Source organism: Penaeus vannamei, chromosome 21, assembly GCF_042767895.1.
Source record: "Penaeus vannamei isolate JL-2024 chromosome 21, ASM4276789v1, whole genome shotgun sequence".
Classification (NCBI taxonomy): Eukaryota; Metazoa; Arthropoda; class Malacostraca; order Decapoda; family Penaeidae; genus Penaeus; species Penaeus vannamei.
In genome coordinates, this window is record NC_091569.1 from 28,823,781 (window position 1) to 28,838,780 (window position 15,000).

The 15,000-nt window shown below is 39.5% G+C and overlaps 1 protein-coding gene across 2 annotated transcripts in view; it reads right to left on the bottom strand.

Moving 5' to 3' along the window:
• Positions 1-5,480: 5,480 nt before the first annotated feature.
• The window catches only part of LOC113821684 (uncharacterized), a 10,316-nt gene continuing 796 nt past the window's right edge, over positions 5,481-15,000 (bottom strand). The window contains exons 2-4 of one of the 2 annotated variants that reach the window (XM_070136072.1): positions 13,439-13,539; positions 8,335-8,404; positions 5,481-7,572 (exon numbers count right to left, since the gene is read on the bottom strand). In XM_070136072.1, the coding sequence (XP_069992173.1) occupies positions 6,305-7,572; positions 8,335-8,344 (1,278 nt within the window). In that variant the 5' untranslated portion in view covers positions 8,345-8,404; positions 13,439-13,539 and the 3' untranslated portion in view covers positions 5,481-6,304. The remainder of the gene's footprint in view (positions 7,573-8,334; positions 8,405-13,438; positions 13,540-15,000) is intronic. The other variant, XM_070136071.1, reaches the window with a different exon arrangement.

Sequence of the window (15,000 nt, forward strand, 5' to 3'; positions counted from 1 at the left end):
TTTCAAATATATTAATAACCTGATTAATTTAGGCATGAGACTTTAGGCATGTCTCAATTCCAGTACTACTACCTACATATAACATCATCCTATGCTTTTCCAGGTGTGTCAATTTGTAATTTGTGATATTGAAATATAAGAGTTTCTCCCTATATTATTGCAATCATAGAAAACGGTAATGTTTAATAGTAACAGAAAATATAAAAAGAGGGGGGGACGTTTTTATACCTTGGAGACGCGGATCCTGCCCGGTTGAGGAATATCAGCATTTCATGGCATTTCAAAAGGGTAGGAAAAAAGGGGGCTACCCCACTCTAGAATAGATGTGACAGGACCCAACGTCCCCCCTCCTCTACTTCCGAGGACATTCCCTGTAAGCAAACCAACGACATAATTCCTTAAGGCGCGGTTCGAGTGTTATTGTCTTTGTCCAGGACATGACTTATGTCTGAATGCCCAGCCAGGCTTACTGTTTCAACTACGAAAAGCACCGCCGTAAAAGACAGCACATGCATCCCGCTTGAATAACACCGCGCATTGTACTTCTCGTTTGAGCAACTTGTAGCACAAGGATTTGTTCCCTGTTTCACCATAATATCGTATTTCATAGCGTATATTATTTTGGGGAAAGAGCGTGGGAACCGATTTTCAGATTCAAAATTATTAACGCTAGTCTGATGCAAGGTCTAAATAAGTAAGGTCTCGCCACAAGTTACCCAGTTGTTGAGAACAGTGACCCCATGCAACTGGTGTTCCAAATGAAATAACCACAATGTCAGGCATTATCTGAATGAAAAAGTTTTACATTTTGGTGCAAACATTATTGAATTAAACCCCACCTGCATTTTTAATGGATGTCTTCTATGGATATGTAATGTTAACATGGTATCAGTATTAAATACGGTGTCTAGGCTTATAAGGTTTCACATTTTAACATTTAATATATAATTTTTGTACGATCGATTTTACATTGTTGCGCTCATACACACACACACACACACACACACACACACACATGTATATAGATAGATAGATAGATATGTATGTATGTATGCATGATATATATATATATATATATATATATATATATATATATATATATATATATATATATATATATATATATAGACAATTAGCCCAATACCGCTCTATCATCTACGAGTTTTCCCCCATTTCCTTGATTTTCGGGATTGTTATTTATTATTAACATGGTATCAGTATTAAATACGGTGTCTAGGCTTATAAGGTTTCACATTTTAACATTTAATATATAATTTTTGTACGATCGATTTTACATTGTTGCGCTCATACACATGTGTCATGTGTGTATCTTGAGCATTTCATCGCGTTATATGTATGTATGTATAGCTATGTTACTGCATCATATATTATGGAGCATTTCCCTTATTAATCACTGTAACTGCATTTGAGCAAAACATATTTGCTAAATGGATTGAAAGATTGCCTGATTAGCGAAAATCACGCCAGATGCAGCAACAGCGGGGTCAAATGGCGCCGATGGCTAGACGGATGGAAAAATACATCGATAAATTGAATCAATAAAGTTCGTCTACGCAACACTGCGTGTCTCATATGCACCCATACAAGGGAGAAGCTTCGTCAGCACAAACCAGTATACTCTTATGCCTGTTATTTCACGCCCTGCTTTGTGGTATTATTTCTCCACTCTTTTCTGTAATTACGACAGTTAAACCGGCTGTCACTTATTTCAGTCTTCTACACACAAACCGTTACAACACTGACCTTGTTTCTAGTAAGGCTATGCGTTCTCTCGTTCTAAAGAGGCCTCCTATTTGGGCGGGTGCCTTCTCTCCCCTGTTAACATTGTACTCCCCTGTCCGTCCTTAGGTGTGGCGCGAACTTTTAAAAAATGTGGATGCTACGTTTCAACTGATACACACTCACACACACACATATATACATGTGTGTGTCTATTATATATATATATATATATATATATATATATATATACATATATATATATATATATATATATATATATATATATATATATATATATATATATATATATATATATATATATACTGCATGGTACATTGCATAAGACAAGCTCACAGACCGAGCCACGCGGCTCCATGCTGTTCCACGCCACGTGGATAATGCTGACTATAGACCCATGCCAAGCACGGTCAGGCTTCCGCCCGCCGGGATCAGATGTAAGAGCGACCCAGCTTGACCTCTTCCTCAGACTCAGACACACACTTCCATACGGTCAGGCAGCGACCCAGCCTCCGCGCTTACCGCCCGCAGCCGCCCGCTGACCAGCTGCGGACACGGCATCCACCACTGACCAGTCTCGCTCGTGTCGTCTTTATTTCTATTAGTGTGTAACTCTTAAGAATAAAGAGTCAAGTCGTATTCAAGTATGCTATTCTGCTCACCAGTATCAATATAGGAGGTTCATATATCTCATTATATATATATATATATATATATATATATATATATATATATATATATAAATATATATATATATATATATATATATATATATATATATATATATATATGGGTAATTTTCTATATTACGTCCGCATGACCGATATCGACGATTTTGGTATCGTTGGATTCCTCTCACTCTCCACATTGCAAATATATAGTTTTTATTGCGCGCTAACCCCCCGTTAGCGACAAACTTGGCCCCGATAGCAGGGGAGGGCATGAAAGGTTCCAGGGAAAATGCGGGGTTAAATAGCACTAATAATATAACGCACAGTGAAAATAACCATGGTTATTCACATAACTTTCCATTGCAGGGGGCTGCGCCCCCTGCGACCCCCCCTGGGGGGGGCTGCCGCCCCCCAACCCCCGCCGAGGAAACAAAACCTCCACCACGTATTCACGGCAGGCTAGAGCGTTACACAATCATCGTCGATGTCGGAGCAGGGGGCGTATTACCTCGTAAGATTCTCACTGAATCAGCATATTAACCTTATTATAGTCAGCACTGTATATAGAGACGATTGTAGTATAATCAGGATAAACAAGGTGGCCCGCCCTCGTCGGCGGGGTTTTGCGGCTTTTTCGATGTTACACCGATGGCCTCAAAGTCGAGTTTCCCTTCCTCTGGAATAACGACATTCGTATTCCTAACCGAAATAACCGTCGCGTTCAGAAGTCAGTCATAGTCGCCGCGATGGCCGAGTGTGGAGGGTGCTCGTACTCCGAGACGGATTTTCTGCGCGAGATTGCCATTAGCCAAGAAAAAATGCTAGATATGTGCTTCCGCCACGGCCTCCTTCGTCGTGAGAACAGAAGAGGCAGAGGTGTGACTGGCCTGCTTCGATGTTCGTGGGCTCTTTCTTTGCGCAATCTCAAAGCACCTTGCCTCCTTCACATTTTGCGGTAAAGGAGCACCCTCCCTAGTAATTAGCGGCATTAATAAATCAGGTTAGTACCTTAAAAATCCTAGGTTATTGTAGGTTATCGGCTCCGCATCAAGTTCGTGTGCTCTCTATCCTGCCGTGAATACGCGGTGGAGGTTTTGTTTCCTCGGCGGGGGTTGGGGGGCGGCAGCCCCCTGCAATGGAAAGTCATGTGAATAACTACGATTATTTTCACAGTGAGGTAAAATTATTAGGCTAATTTTCTATATTACGTCCGGCGCTCCGACATCGTCGCCCCCGCAATCGGGACCAAGTTTGTCGCTAACGGGGGTTAGCGCGCAATAAAAACTATATATTTGCAATGTGGAGAGTGAGAGGAATCCAACGATACCAAAATCGTCGATATCGGTCTTGCGGACGTAATATAGAAAATTACCATATATTTATATATATATATATATATATATATATATATATATATATATATATATATACTATCTTATATGAACCAAATAACTCAAATTTGGGCTCTAAAACTACCACTTGTGTATCTTTGTCTCATGAGCTACAGCTGACCCAACTTTGCTTTTATGAACTACAGGTGACCAGAATTTACCCTAGTAGGCTTTCACTCCTTTGTCTGTTCTTTATCCACTAAATTGGCTAAATCTAGAACTTGCGGCCAGGTAAGACATACCCAAATTCCTCTGACCTTTTCTGTTACCTCATTGGTTTAGCTTGTCGATATAAAATTTTTCAACATGCACTCGGGAACAGAATGTTTCGAAAATCCACATGTATGGTGATATTGTAACAGCGTTTCACTTTATTTCTGTGTAAACACTACCATATGTAGAAAGGTATGAATGAGAATGAATATCTTCACAATACAAGGAATGCATATGACCGGCTTCGAATATATCTTCGGCAGAAATACAGATATATTCGAAGCCGGTCAATTATATCTCTTGTATTGTGAAGGTATTCATCCTCATCCATACCTTTCTACATCTGTCAACGTAAATACGGTTCACGTTACCATATGTTTGTATTCACGTTGCACAGGATTACAGGATACTCTTTTTGTCTCACCATGGCTTGGAATATTTACTAAGAAGTCCAGTGCCTAAGATGACGGCAGTGTCATCAACTGAATGATACAGAGGATTTGTGATGAGTGCTCGCAGGCAGCACACTGGACGGAAATGGGTCTGCCCGGAAATGTCAGACTAAAGGTTCCATAGAATTTTTAAACATTGTTCCAGTCAACCTTGACTTCATAGGCTGTTTCTTTGGTCGACAAGATTCGGGATTTCTTCTATCTGCTTTGGGGCTGTACCAGAGCACATGAAAATCCTATGCTACTCTCACATCCGCAGTGATTTTTCCAAAGATGCTCTTGGTGGCCGATGGCAACTGAGGAGTCACAACAAGAAGGCCCACCAAGGACTAGCTCCACTTGAATCAGTGTGTGTATTTAGCTGCCTAGTCGACACCCGCCTGAGACCTACTATTGGTTACATGGCTAGATTTAAATTATGGAAAGTGGAGTGCTGCCTGATGATGAGTGGAAGCCATAGCACGACTGGTTTTGTCCATAACCCCGTGAATCAGTGTCGAATTCGGTGATCCAAATGCCACCGTTGTGCGTATCCGTAAATTATTGGAAAAAAAGTTCGAGGTGAAAAACTGTCGAAGAAATCACTTGGCATCAATTGCAGCAGAAATCCATGGAGCGGCATTGCTTTGCTGCAAACACCCACGAGAACAAACTTCCGGCTCATTGATGACCAGGCGATGGATTCGGTTGCGGATTGCACAAATATTTTGTCTACGTTCAAAGAAAAAGGTTTTCGACTTTATTATCCTATTTATTACCTATCTATAAATATATCTCCAATCTAGTGGTATCGAATCAATTAGAGTTGATTTGACTTTTTCCCTTAAACTTACGTAGACCCAACTTTTTACTGTATGATCTGCGATTCAGTTTAGTGTCCTCCGAGCTACAGCGTATAGGAGCCTAGGCCAAGTATATTTCATATGATTTCAATTTCTTAAAATTCTTAATATTACATTTGTATGTATTGTTCTGTAAATAAAATGAAACTATGTTCAAGAGATTTCTATTTAGAATAAACAGGTTTTATGATATGCCTAATGATCCAGGTAATGTAGACGCATAATGTATACAGTGGTGTTCTTGTTCTTAACATGGAATGAAGTGTACAGCATAAGTGATATTTATTATGGAAAATTTCTTACAGGTAGTGTGTAAGCCTATGTAGTAAATGGTAAATGAAAAATGAACTGTAAACATTTTGACTAAAAAAATATGGCAATGAAAGGCTGCATGTCAAGGTTTGATTTGATATTTAGTGTAATAGAGATTTAATGATATCGAGTATATTCACTCTCTTAATCATTTGTACTTTCAATACTGAAAATGACTGATATGACATAAATTGTACAATTCTGCTTTAATTTATCATTGCTAATTTTAAATCATGGTCCTACTAAATACATGGATTAAGGTCAAAAGTGTATCTTTTATAGCATTGTGAGGAGTTGCTAAGTGACATCTACTAAGAGACGACAGGATTTCTATCACATGGCTGCCACTTTCAACTTCTATTGTCTTACATACTTACCATTCGTTGTGCCTTTCTTTGTTTTTTATTGGTTAATAACGACAGACATGGCCAATTAGTAACAACCTTGAAACAATTTCACTAAATTCAAACCTACAATGACAGATGTCAGGACTATTTGGCCCATGCCAAAATATTACACTGCAAGTTGTGCTCATTCTAAAATCAGTTCCTCAGCCACAACTTTTAGCCTAAAGAATTATGTTAAATTATTATTAAATTATATCAATAATTGTAGGGCATCGTTACTGGATAAAAGATTTCCTGCTTTGCTACCACTTCCGTTCACCCTTTTGTTGAAAGACGATTCTTGAAGTCTGCTGTCTTTGCCCTCAGCATATCACTGAGGCGAAAGACTAATCCAGGAAAGTAATACAGGAGACCAATAGCAGAACGCATAAGCCAGTACTTGACACTGCCAATGAAGGACATTCGGTTGATGAAGTTTGGAATGTCGAGGTCGAGAGTATAGGCCACATAACGAAAGCCTGCTTCGAACGAGAGCGTGTGCATGAGGTGGCTCAACCCCGTGACGAGGGAGAGAGTCATGTGCTCGTAGTTCCAGTCTGCCTTCGCCAGCGCTGGGATGCCAACTAGTCTTTCGACCTCCAGGCACAGCGAGCGCACTTCCGCCAAGGACCCTCGGCAGAAGTTGTACTTGTCATCTACCCCGAGAAGCCAGCCCAGCCCTCGCCAGAAGTGGACAAGGCCCTCCAGGTCCTCGTCTGTGGCTGCTCCGGCGCCCATCTTGTGCGGGTGGGCCACCACCAGCCCCATGAACTGGTACTGGGTCAGACTCATGTCCCACTGGCTGATGAAGAAGGGAGGGTTGTCTGGACCCTCGAGCGGGAGCCCGTCTCCTGCCTGATCCTTTAGGTCCTCGCGGATGGTGTGGTAAAAGGGGCAAGCAGGTTCCTCGTGGCCTTTGTCCTGGATCTTTGTATTCCACACCCTGTCGTGCTCCTTCGAGGAATTGAACACGCCGGACAGCCTGTTGTGTATGGCTCGCACCGACAGCAGGTCCTTGTGGGCACGATCGGCGGGGTCCCACACATCCCCCTCGTGCCAGGCGGTCACGTGCTGGAAGGTCGAGAAATATCGCCGAAGAGCTTTCCGCGGGGAGTCCGAGCGGCCAGTGTACATGAGGGGCCGAAGCGCCCGCATCATGCTCAGCATAAACACGAGCGCCAAAACTTCAGAGAAACTCATGCAAAATAAATAGCGGTGGTAGAAATCTCTCCCTCGGTTGAACAGCTGTCTGTCTAACCAGGAGGGGGGCTCTATGGGGTTGCCACAGTCGCCAGGCTCGTTCAGACCCTCCAACAGCTCTTGCATTCTCGAGGACACGGGCGCTGTGGTGTCTGGCAGAATGCCTCGGTTTTTATTCCCAGTTGAGATGGTGTTGCCTGGACAGTCTTCACCAGGGCTTCCATTCTTGATGTGACTGCAATGCTGTTCGACTGAGATTGAATGACTGAGTGGTTTGACTACACTCTCTGGGCAGCCAGTGGATCCTGCCTCACCAACTAGCAGATTTAACCATTTCTTTTCACCTGAAAATACATATATCGTCTTAATTAGTGAAGACATGGATATGTGACGAGTTCGAAGTATTTTGATAATAGTTACTACATAAGGAACTGTGCTTTAACAATATACTTATCATTTATTTTACTTGTTCCTAATATGACAATACCCACAGCATATTGGTACTCATACACGCATGCAATCTGCCAAATTGAAGGTTTCTCTTTCCTGATTTGATTGGGATGCACATTAAATTATTGCCAAGGAAGAGCTTGTGCCGAAACCATGGAATAAATGGGACGGAAATTTGCACTAGCACACACAAGGAAAGGAATCATTTAATGGACAGCAGAAGTCAATAACCTATTTGCATTTGACACGTTTCATCTACCCAACTGATAAAGAAACATTCAACAAATACATTTAGAGACTTACACTAGAGAAAATGTTTAGAGGATTTTTTTCAGGATGAAAAAAAGAGGAAAATCTAATGATGCTTTGCAGAGGGAGATAAATATAGAAATGAGGAGGTTGATAGAGATAGATAGATAGATAGATAGAGATAGAGAGAGAGAGAGACAGAAAAAGATAGATAAAGATAGAGAAAAAAGGAAGAAAGAGTTCGAGAGAGAGAGAGAGAGAGATAGATAGATAAATAAATAGAGAGAAACAGAGAGAAAGAATGAGAAAATGACAAGGAAAAACAAAGTAGAAGAGGACGGAAACTATTAAAGAAATCAGATGAATAAGAACCGGCCCAGGAATATATAAAAGCGAACAGCACTCACCTGCACCCATTATGATGTCTGCTTGTTTTTCCCGTTTTCCGTCTTAATTCAGAGTGCAGTGTTCTTTAATCTGCAAGTGAAGAAAAATAATGTTGATAAGGGGTTATTTTAACACGTTTTTCAACATCTATCTTTTCCCTTATTACAGCCCCAAATCTGATCTGGATAAGGAAGAGATATTGTTATCCATCTGCAATAAAAGATGGATAACAATATATATATATATATATATATATATATATATATATATATATAATGTTACCCTTCCTGATACTGGAACCTGTTCTATCGTTAACATTATTTGATACTTCATTCTAAAAGTAACACTCCATCCCTTTGCTTGTGATTACACAACACGTACATGATTGAAAAGAGCAAGAAAGAAAAGGGGGAATAAATAAATGTGTTGATGTTGTGCACTGACTGCGAGGTGCTTGTGTAACTTGTCGATAACACGTTGTGCAGTGCGTTTCAGTCACGAAAGGTGTGTAGAAAGAAAGGGATGCTTGTGCGGATTTGCTAGTGTAATATATACTGTATTTTAGGGTGTGAGCTACAACTATTTTAAGAGTTGGAAGGGTTGTAAGTAAGCCTATTTGCCGATGTCGATGCAATTGCTTAATACATCATATTCCCATCTAAGTTCGTCTCTGCTAATGCATTCTAATATTTGTTGCGATGCCAGTAATTGTTGGGAACAAGCCTTGCAGTTCTTTTAATGTTTGAGCGTTATGTTGCAGTACAAGACTAAAATTTTTTGAAGGAACGTTATCTGCATTATGATGTTAATTAAGTATGGCATAAATCTGATGCTAGATGTTAAGAGGATACTCAGATATTTAAGTGTGTGGTTATTTATAGTAATAGTTTATATTAATACATGATGTGCGTGTGAATGTGCTCCGGTAAAAGACATTTTGCATTTGTCGTCTAAATTTCATATTTGTTCCTATTGTTCTAAGGAGGGTAAATCCTCTTGGCGTAGTCTACAAAGGGCGTCTTCTGTACGTGCCATAAAAGTTGATCCAGTATTAAAGTTTAATCCAAATCTCTAATGTACATGCGTATTGGCAGAGTCCAGGATCAACTATTAATGCACCTCTGGACCAGGCTTTAATATTAAGCGCATTTTAAAATCCTGCACATGCGCAGAAGGGACAAGTTAATCCTACCAATCATGTACTGTTACGCCATGAGTCCGGTATGAACTTCAAAGGTGCCATCGCTTGAGTTGCCATTTTTAGAATTATTTTCGGCAATAACACCGATCGTCTTAGGATTTTCATACTAAATACTTATTCTGAAAATGAAATTGTATATATTTACACAGCTGATCAGAAATTCTAATAAAGGAAATGACTTATGATGATGAATATAAAAACCAATATAATTCCACGAGGAATCTTTGAAGTTCGGAGGCTGCGGGCAAGGAACTCGTATTTCCGTTAGTGAAACCAAAAAAAAAATATATGGTCAGGGTCACACAAGTTGACGTTTTAAATCAAATATGAACCAGTGTTTCAAAGAAGAATTATGTGCTGAGTTTTTCTCAATTACTTTACTACAAAATTAGCGAGTATACTTTCCTATGGACCGCGTGAACAGCATCCTGAAGAAAACACGTTTCCCTCCTCCAACACGATTCAGCGCAGCAGCGAGCTGTCCGAGAAAACTGCGCGATGGTTATTGATTGGTTAATGCCAATTTTGTACTTAAGTGCCATTGAAAAAAATATAGGTTTTATACCCATTTTACTACTACAAATATAAGATCGTCATCATGAAAAAATAGAATATTTCATAAATAATAATGTTTCCCTCATAAGTAGGCCTACTTGTGCCTCGTAATTATCATATGAATATCAAACTGCATTTTGAGTGACTGACTACAACTTTCTATAACAATCACCTTCTCTCCAATCTATAAAAAATGAATATCAGTTGTCAGAAAAATCTTTTATCAATGTAGTATCTGAATGCAAATGGTTCATTTATCCAAGTAAATTTTATACAAGCAAATCTTTAGGTAATATCTTTAATATTGTCTTCTATATCATCTATGTAGGGACATGAAGGGTGAGTGTTGAATAATCTTTTGATTGATTTTGTTACTTATTTACAGGTATAAGTGCATGACTTGCTTCAAACGCTACCCTACACAACATGCAACAGTGTGGAGAGAAACATTGCACAGAAACGTTTCAATGTACCACAGATTTTTCAGCAATAAAAAGACAGCTCCCACCCTTTAGATTTGAGAAAACCGATTCCCACACGCCCGAAATCCGAGACCAGCAGGACCTTTACATCAACAGCAGAGGGCATTACATCACAGACCAGGAACATCACAATAATATAAGTTTTTAAGAGACAGTCCATTAACACAGGATTCCGAACAAATCATATTTGAAACAGATAATCCTGAAGAAATATGTACAGAAAATAGAGGTACGAACTTTCTTACTTTAATATGCTAGTCTTAGTTTTCCGTTTTGAGAACATTAGGAGGTATAAAGAATTGATTCATAATATGAATGTTTTTAATGGCTTGTCTTCAATCATGTAGGAACGTCTGGGATGAAGAAAAGGAAAAGGTGGTCTTCAGAAGCAACTGAGAAGTTTATATTATTATTTACAGAGCAATTTAAACAATTGGGGGCAAAGCAGTGCAGAGATTTTAAAAAATGTCATAGTTTCATGAAATACACATTAAAAATTATAATTTTGAAACCTTAGGGATGTCTAAAATAGGTTCTTAATTAAATATGATTACCAAAACATGCCATTACAAAAAGAAAAAAGAGAAAAAAAAAATGAAATCTCCCGAAAGACCGAATTCACGAGCGACATTTCTCTCCGACATGTTTACAAATATAACGGTGGTGATAGAATAATGAGTACGACAATTTTTACTGAACATTATTGTCGCGCCGTCTGGCAGCGGAGATTGTCGTCTTCGGTACGGACACGTTGGATTAGGACTAAACTAAATACGGTATTAAAAGTTAAGGACGTTACAAAGACGCTCATAGTCTCTCCATTACCGCAAACCACACGGACGCGCTGATGGCGCCTAAACTTCGGATTAAGATGTCTGTAACTTATTTATTTACCATAACAAGGTCTGTACTTACGTTAAATTTTGCATATCTGTCACTTGTATTGCTATTTTGTATAAACTCTTGCATCGTGATATACAGCTAATCACTGCTGACGACCTCCCACCAACGCCGAAATCAACGTCGCATTCGTAGCATTTGCGGTAAGGGTGGCAACCCTGGTCTGCAGTCGTCGCTAGTTTATATGAACGAATAGAATAAACTCGTCAACGCAAAATAGGGGAGTTATGTGTCTGTATCGGTCATTCATAAAACGTAAGGAAGTGCCTTGAAGGACGCGAGGGGAGGAGTCGGGGTCAAGGGAGAGCCCTCAAGGAGAACACGCTAATCTCAGTAATCCCATAATGCTGTAATCTAAGCATGTGGGACTATGCCAGTAGATACCATCTATGTATTTAACATCTCAAACTTTTTACCATCAAACTATTTAAAAGTCTCATCTGCGTCTAGCTCTGACATGATAGGTGGCAATGAGTTGCGATTGTGGTGATCTCTTGTCGAAATAAATCTGCATTCTTTAGGATATCCCTATCCAGATAAATAATAGGCAGCAAAATTACCACGTATTTCCAAGTACCAAGTATTACAAAGTAATTCTGTTTTCTATAGAATAATAATATGCTGATGCCGAACGTTTCTATTATAATGCAATAAAACGAATGAAACGTTTGCGATTTTATCAAGCGAACAAAGACAAACTCTCAATTAAACGGGACTGTATGTAGAAAAAAAAGTAAGTGAAGCTGTCGTGAAAAAAATAATTTCTGCGTCCGAGAAGCAATTTTGATTTGAAAAATACTGCATCTAAGACGAAAACGTTTGTAAAAACATTTGTCAAGTTGTAGGCTGAAGTTAGACTCTTGCTCCTGACAGTACAGGCCACGTCCACTGGGATTTTAGTTTCACAATTGCGTTTACACACATAGGTACCAAGGAGTCGATTACTAGTCTTACCTAGTCCATCTATTTAACTTATTTCTGAAATATTCTTTGCTATTATTTATTACCATGTGTTGTTTACAGTACCACAGCGTCAATGTTAATAATAATAATAATATGTTTTCAAAATTAACCGTATCAGAAGAAAGTCGATGATTAAAGGAAAGAGACATTCTGGCGTGTCACGTGGCTTACTAATTGACTCTAATGGAACCATCTCTGTCAACAGAATTCACAAAACAAAACCAGTACAGTCGACATGGCATAAGTGAAGTGTTAGCATATTGCTATTAAGTGTGAGGAATCCTGCATTTCTGTGTCTGAGAGTGGTAAAGCTCCAGGGGAGTATTGGGTATCTGTGTTGCCTCTCCCGCGTTCGAGAATGGGGTAAGACGAAAACCGAGAATTGAGGAAGGCCAAGAAGCCATATCAAATATACACTACACAATGGCACTGTTAATTAAACCAGGGTATTCAGGTGTGACAGACCCGGTACAATTCCCCGCAGATGCTATGCTAAATAACTGCATAAGGTAGTAGTATTGAGATACAGGCTCGGTTTCATTGATTCACTTCCGGTAGATCTCGTTTATTATAAATCATTATGAATATATATGATTTGAAAAAATACATGTACAAAATCCTATGATTCATTTGATATATGTGTAGCAATAACTAAAGGTATTTATAAATATACTTTTGACTGATTGACTTAAGTATATGCACACGTGTGGTAAAAATCAAAACACTGGACGAAGCTCTTCACACCAACACTGAAAAATACTAAGACTATTCTCTCTTACACATATATTTGGCTGTCAAAGTAGCAGGAATGAAGAAGATAGGTACTCCTTCCATTGCGTTGTTCGTGTTGACTCGGTAACGGTAGTTGATTCGGCCGATAGTTTACATTGTAACAAGTGTAAGCAACATGGATGGTTAGGCTGGTTCCACTGATCATCTATGGATTCCAGCGAAATCTATAGACAGTGTAACCGTCTTCCTGTGGACGATCAGACGTTTGAAATACTGGTGTTGTTTCTTAACTTCCGTGTAGAGCGAAGGTGTATCCTGTGTTCTGTCTGGGCCGTCTTGTCTGCATATACGTATAGGTGGCGGGGAGGGGTGGGTTGGGGGGGTGAAGCAGTCTGAATGTGTATCAGTGATTTAAGAACATTATTAAAAAGTCTTAGAACCGTAAGAAAAAAAGTGATGTTAGATTATATCAAAACAATACGACCTTATTAAGAAATCAGAAACTTAAAATGTGTATATGTCATTTCACTCTGATGATACCTGATGGAGGAGTTTGGAGGAGCTAAAACTTGCATGCATGCGTATGTACGAATATATATATATATATATATATATATATATATATATATATATATGTATGTAAATATGTATATAAACGTATATTTGCAAAATATGTATATGTATAAATGTGTATATAAAAGTATTAATGTGTATGTCTTCACACACACACACGCACACGCACGCACGCACGCACGCACGCACATGCACGTACGCACACGCACGCACGCACGCACGCACACGCACGCACGCTCGCACACGCACACACGCACGCACACGCACGCACGCATGCACGTACGCACCCAGGTCCACATACAAAAGGCAATCATACACAAATACACAATACATACACACATACGTACACAGATACCTATACACACAAATACAAAAACATAAACGGAAACACACACACACACATATAGGTGTGTGTATACATGTACATACATACATATATATATATATATATATATATATATATATATATATATATATATATATATATATATATACATACCTATATATTTTTTGTGTGTGTCACGCCAGACGAGTTTGGTCTGTGCAAAAAAAATTTGGTAAAATTTTGTCCGAGCAAATGTAACTCGGGTAACTTTTCCGCGCACGCTTATTTTATTTTTTTTTCTTTTTTCTTTTTTAGATCATCTTCCGCGCATAAAATTCTTTTGACCTTTCCGCGCACTTGCATCATCATCCGTCCGTAGATTAGCTATACACAGATAAACAATACTTCCATAGAATCAACCTGTTCGTACGTTCGAATTTAAAATATGAAAGTGAAAGTGAACGCCAAAGCGCCAATCAAGGATGCTTACAATACTACCACGCCGGGGATCTCCTGCAAAGGATTACATGATTTCCAGTTTGTTAACAGCTGACTCCCAATGCAGTATTGATAACCACTGTTACCATATTAACCCTATCTTCATGATAGGTATTCAAAAAAGAATGATCAAATTACCGCGCAAATGTAGACAAAATTATCTTTTCCGCGCATGAAAAAATTTAATATTCCCCGCGTGAGTCTGGTGTGTGTGTGTGTGTGTGTGTGTGTGTGTGTGTGCTGCATGGGCAAAAGGAATACCCGGATGGAAGGGCCAGCTGCTGCCAGGGAGACAGCTCCCACAAGGACGCTTCTCTCCCAAGGCGTTTTCTCTTGGTGGGTCCAATGTTTACCCTAAGACGGCGGGGTTCTGAGGCCGCCCCTCCCTCCCTCCCTCACACACACACACACACACACACACACACACACACACACACACACACACACACACACACAC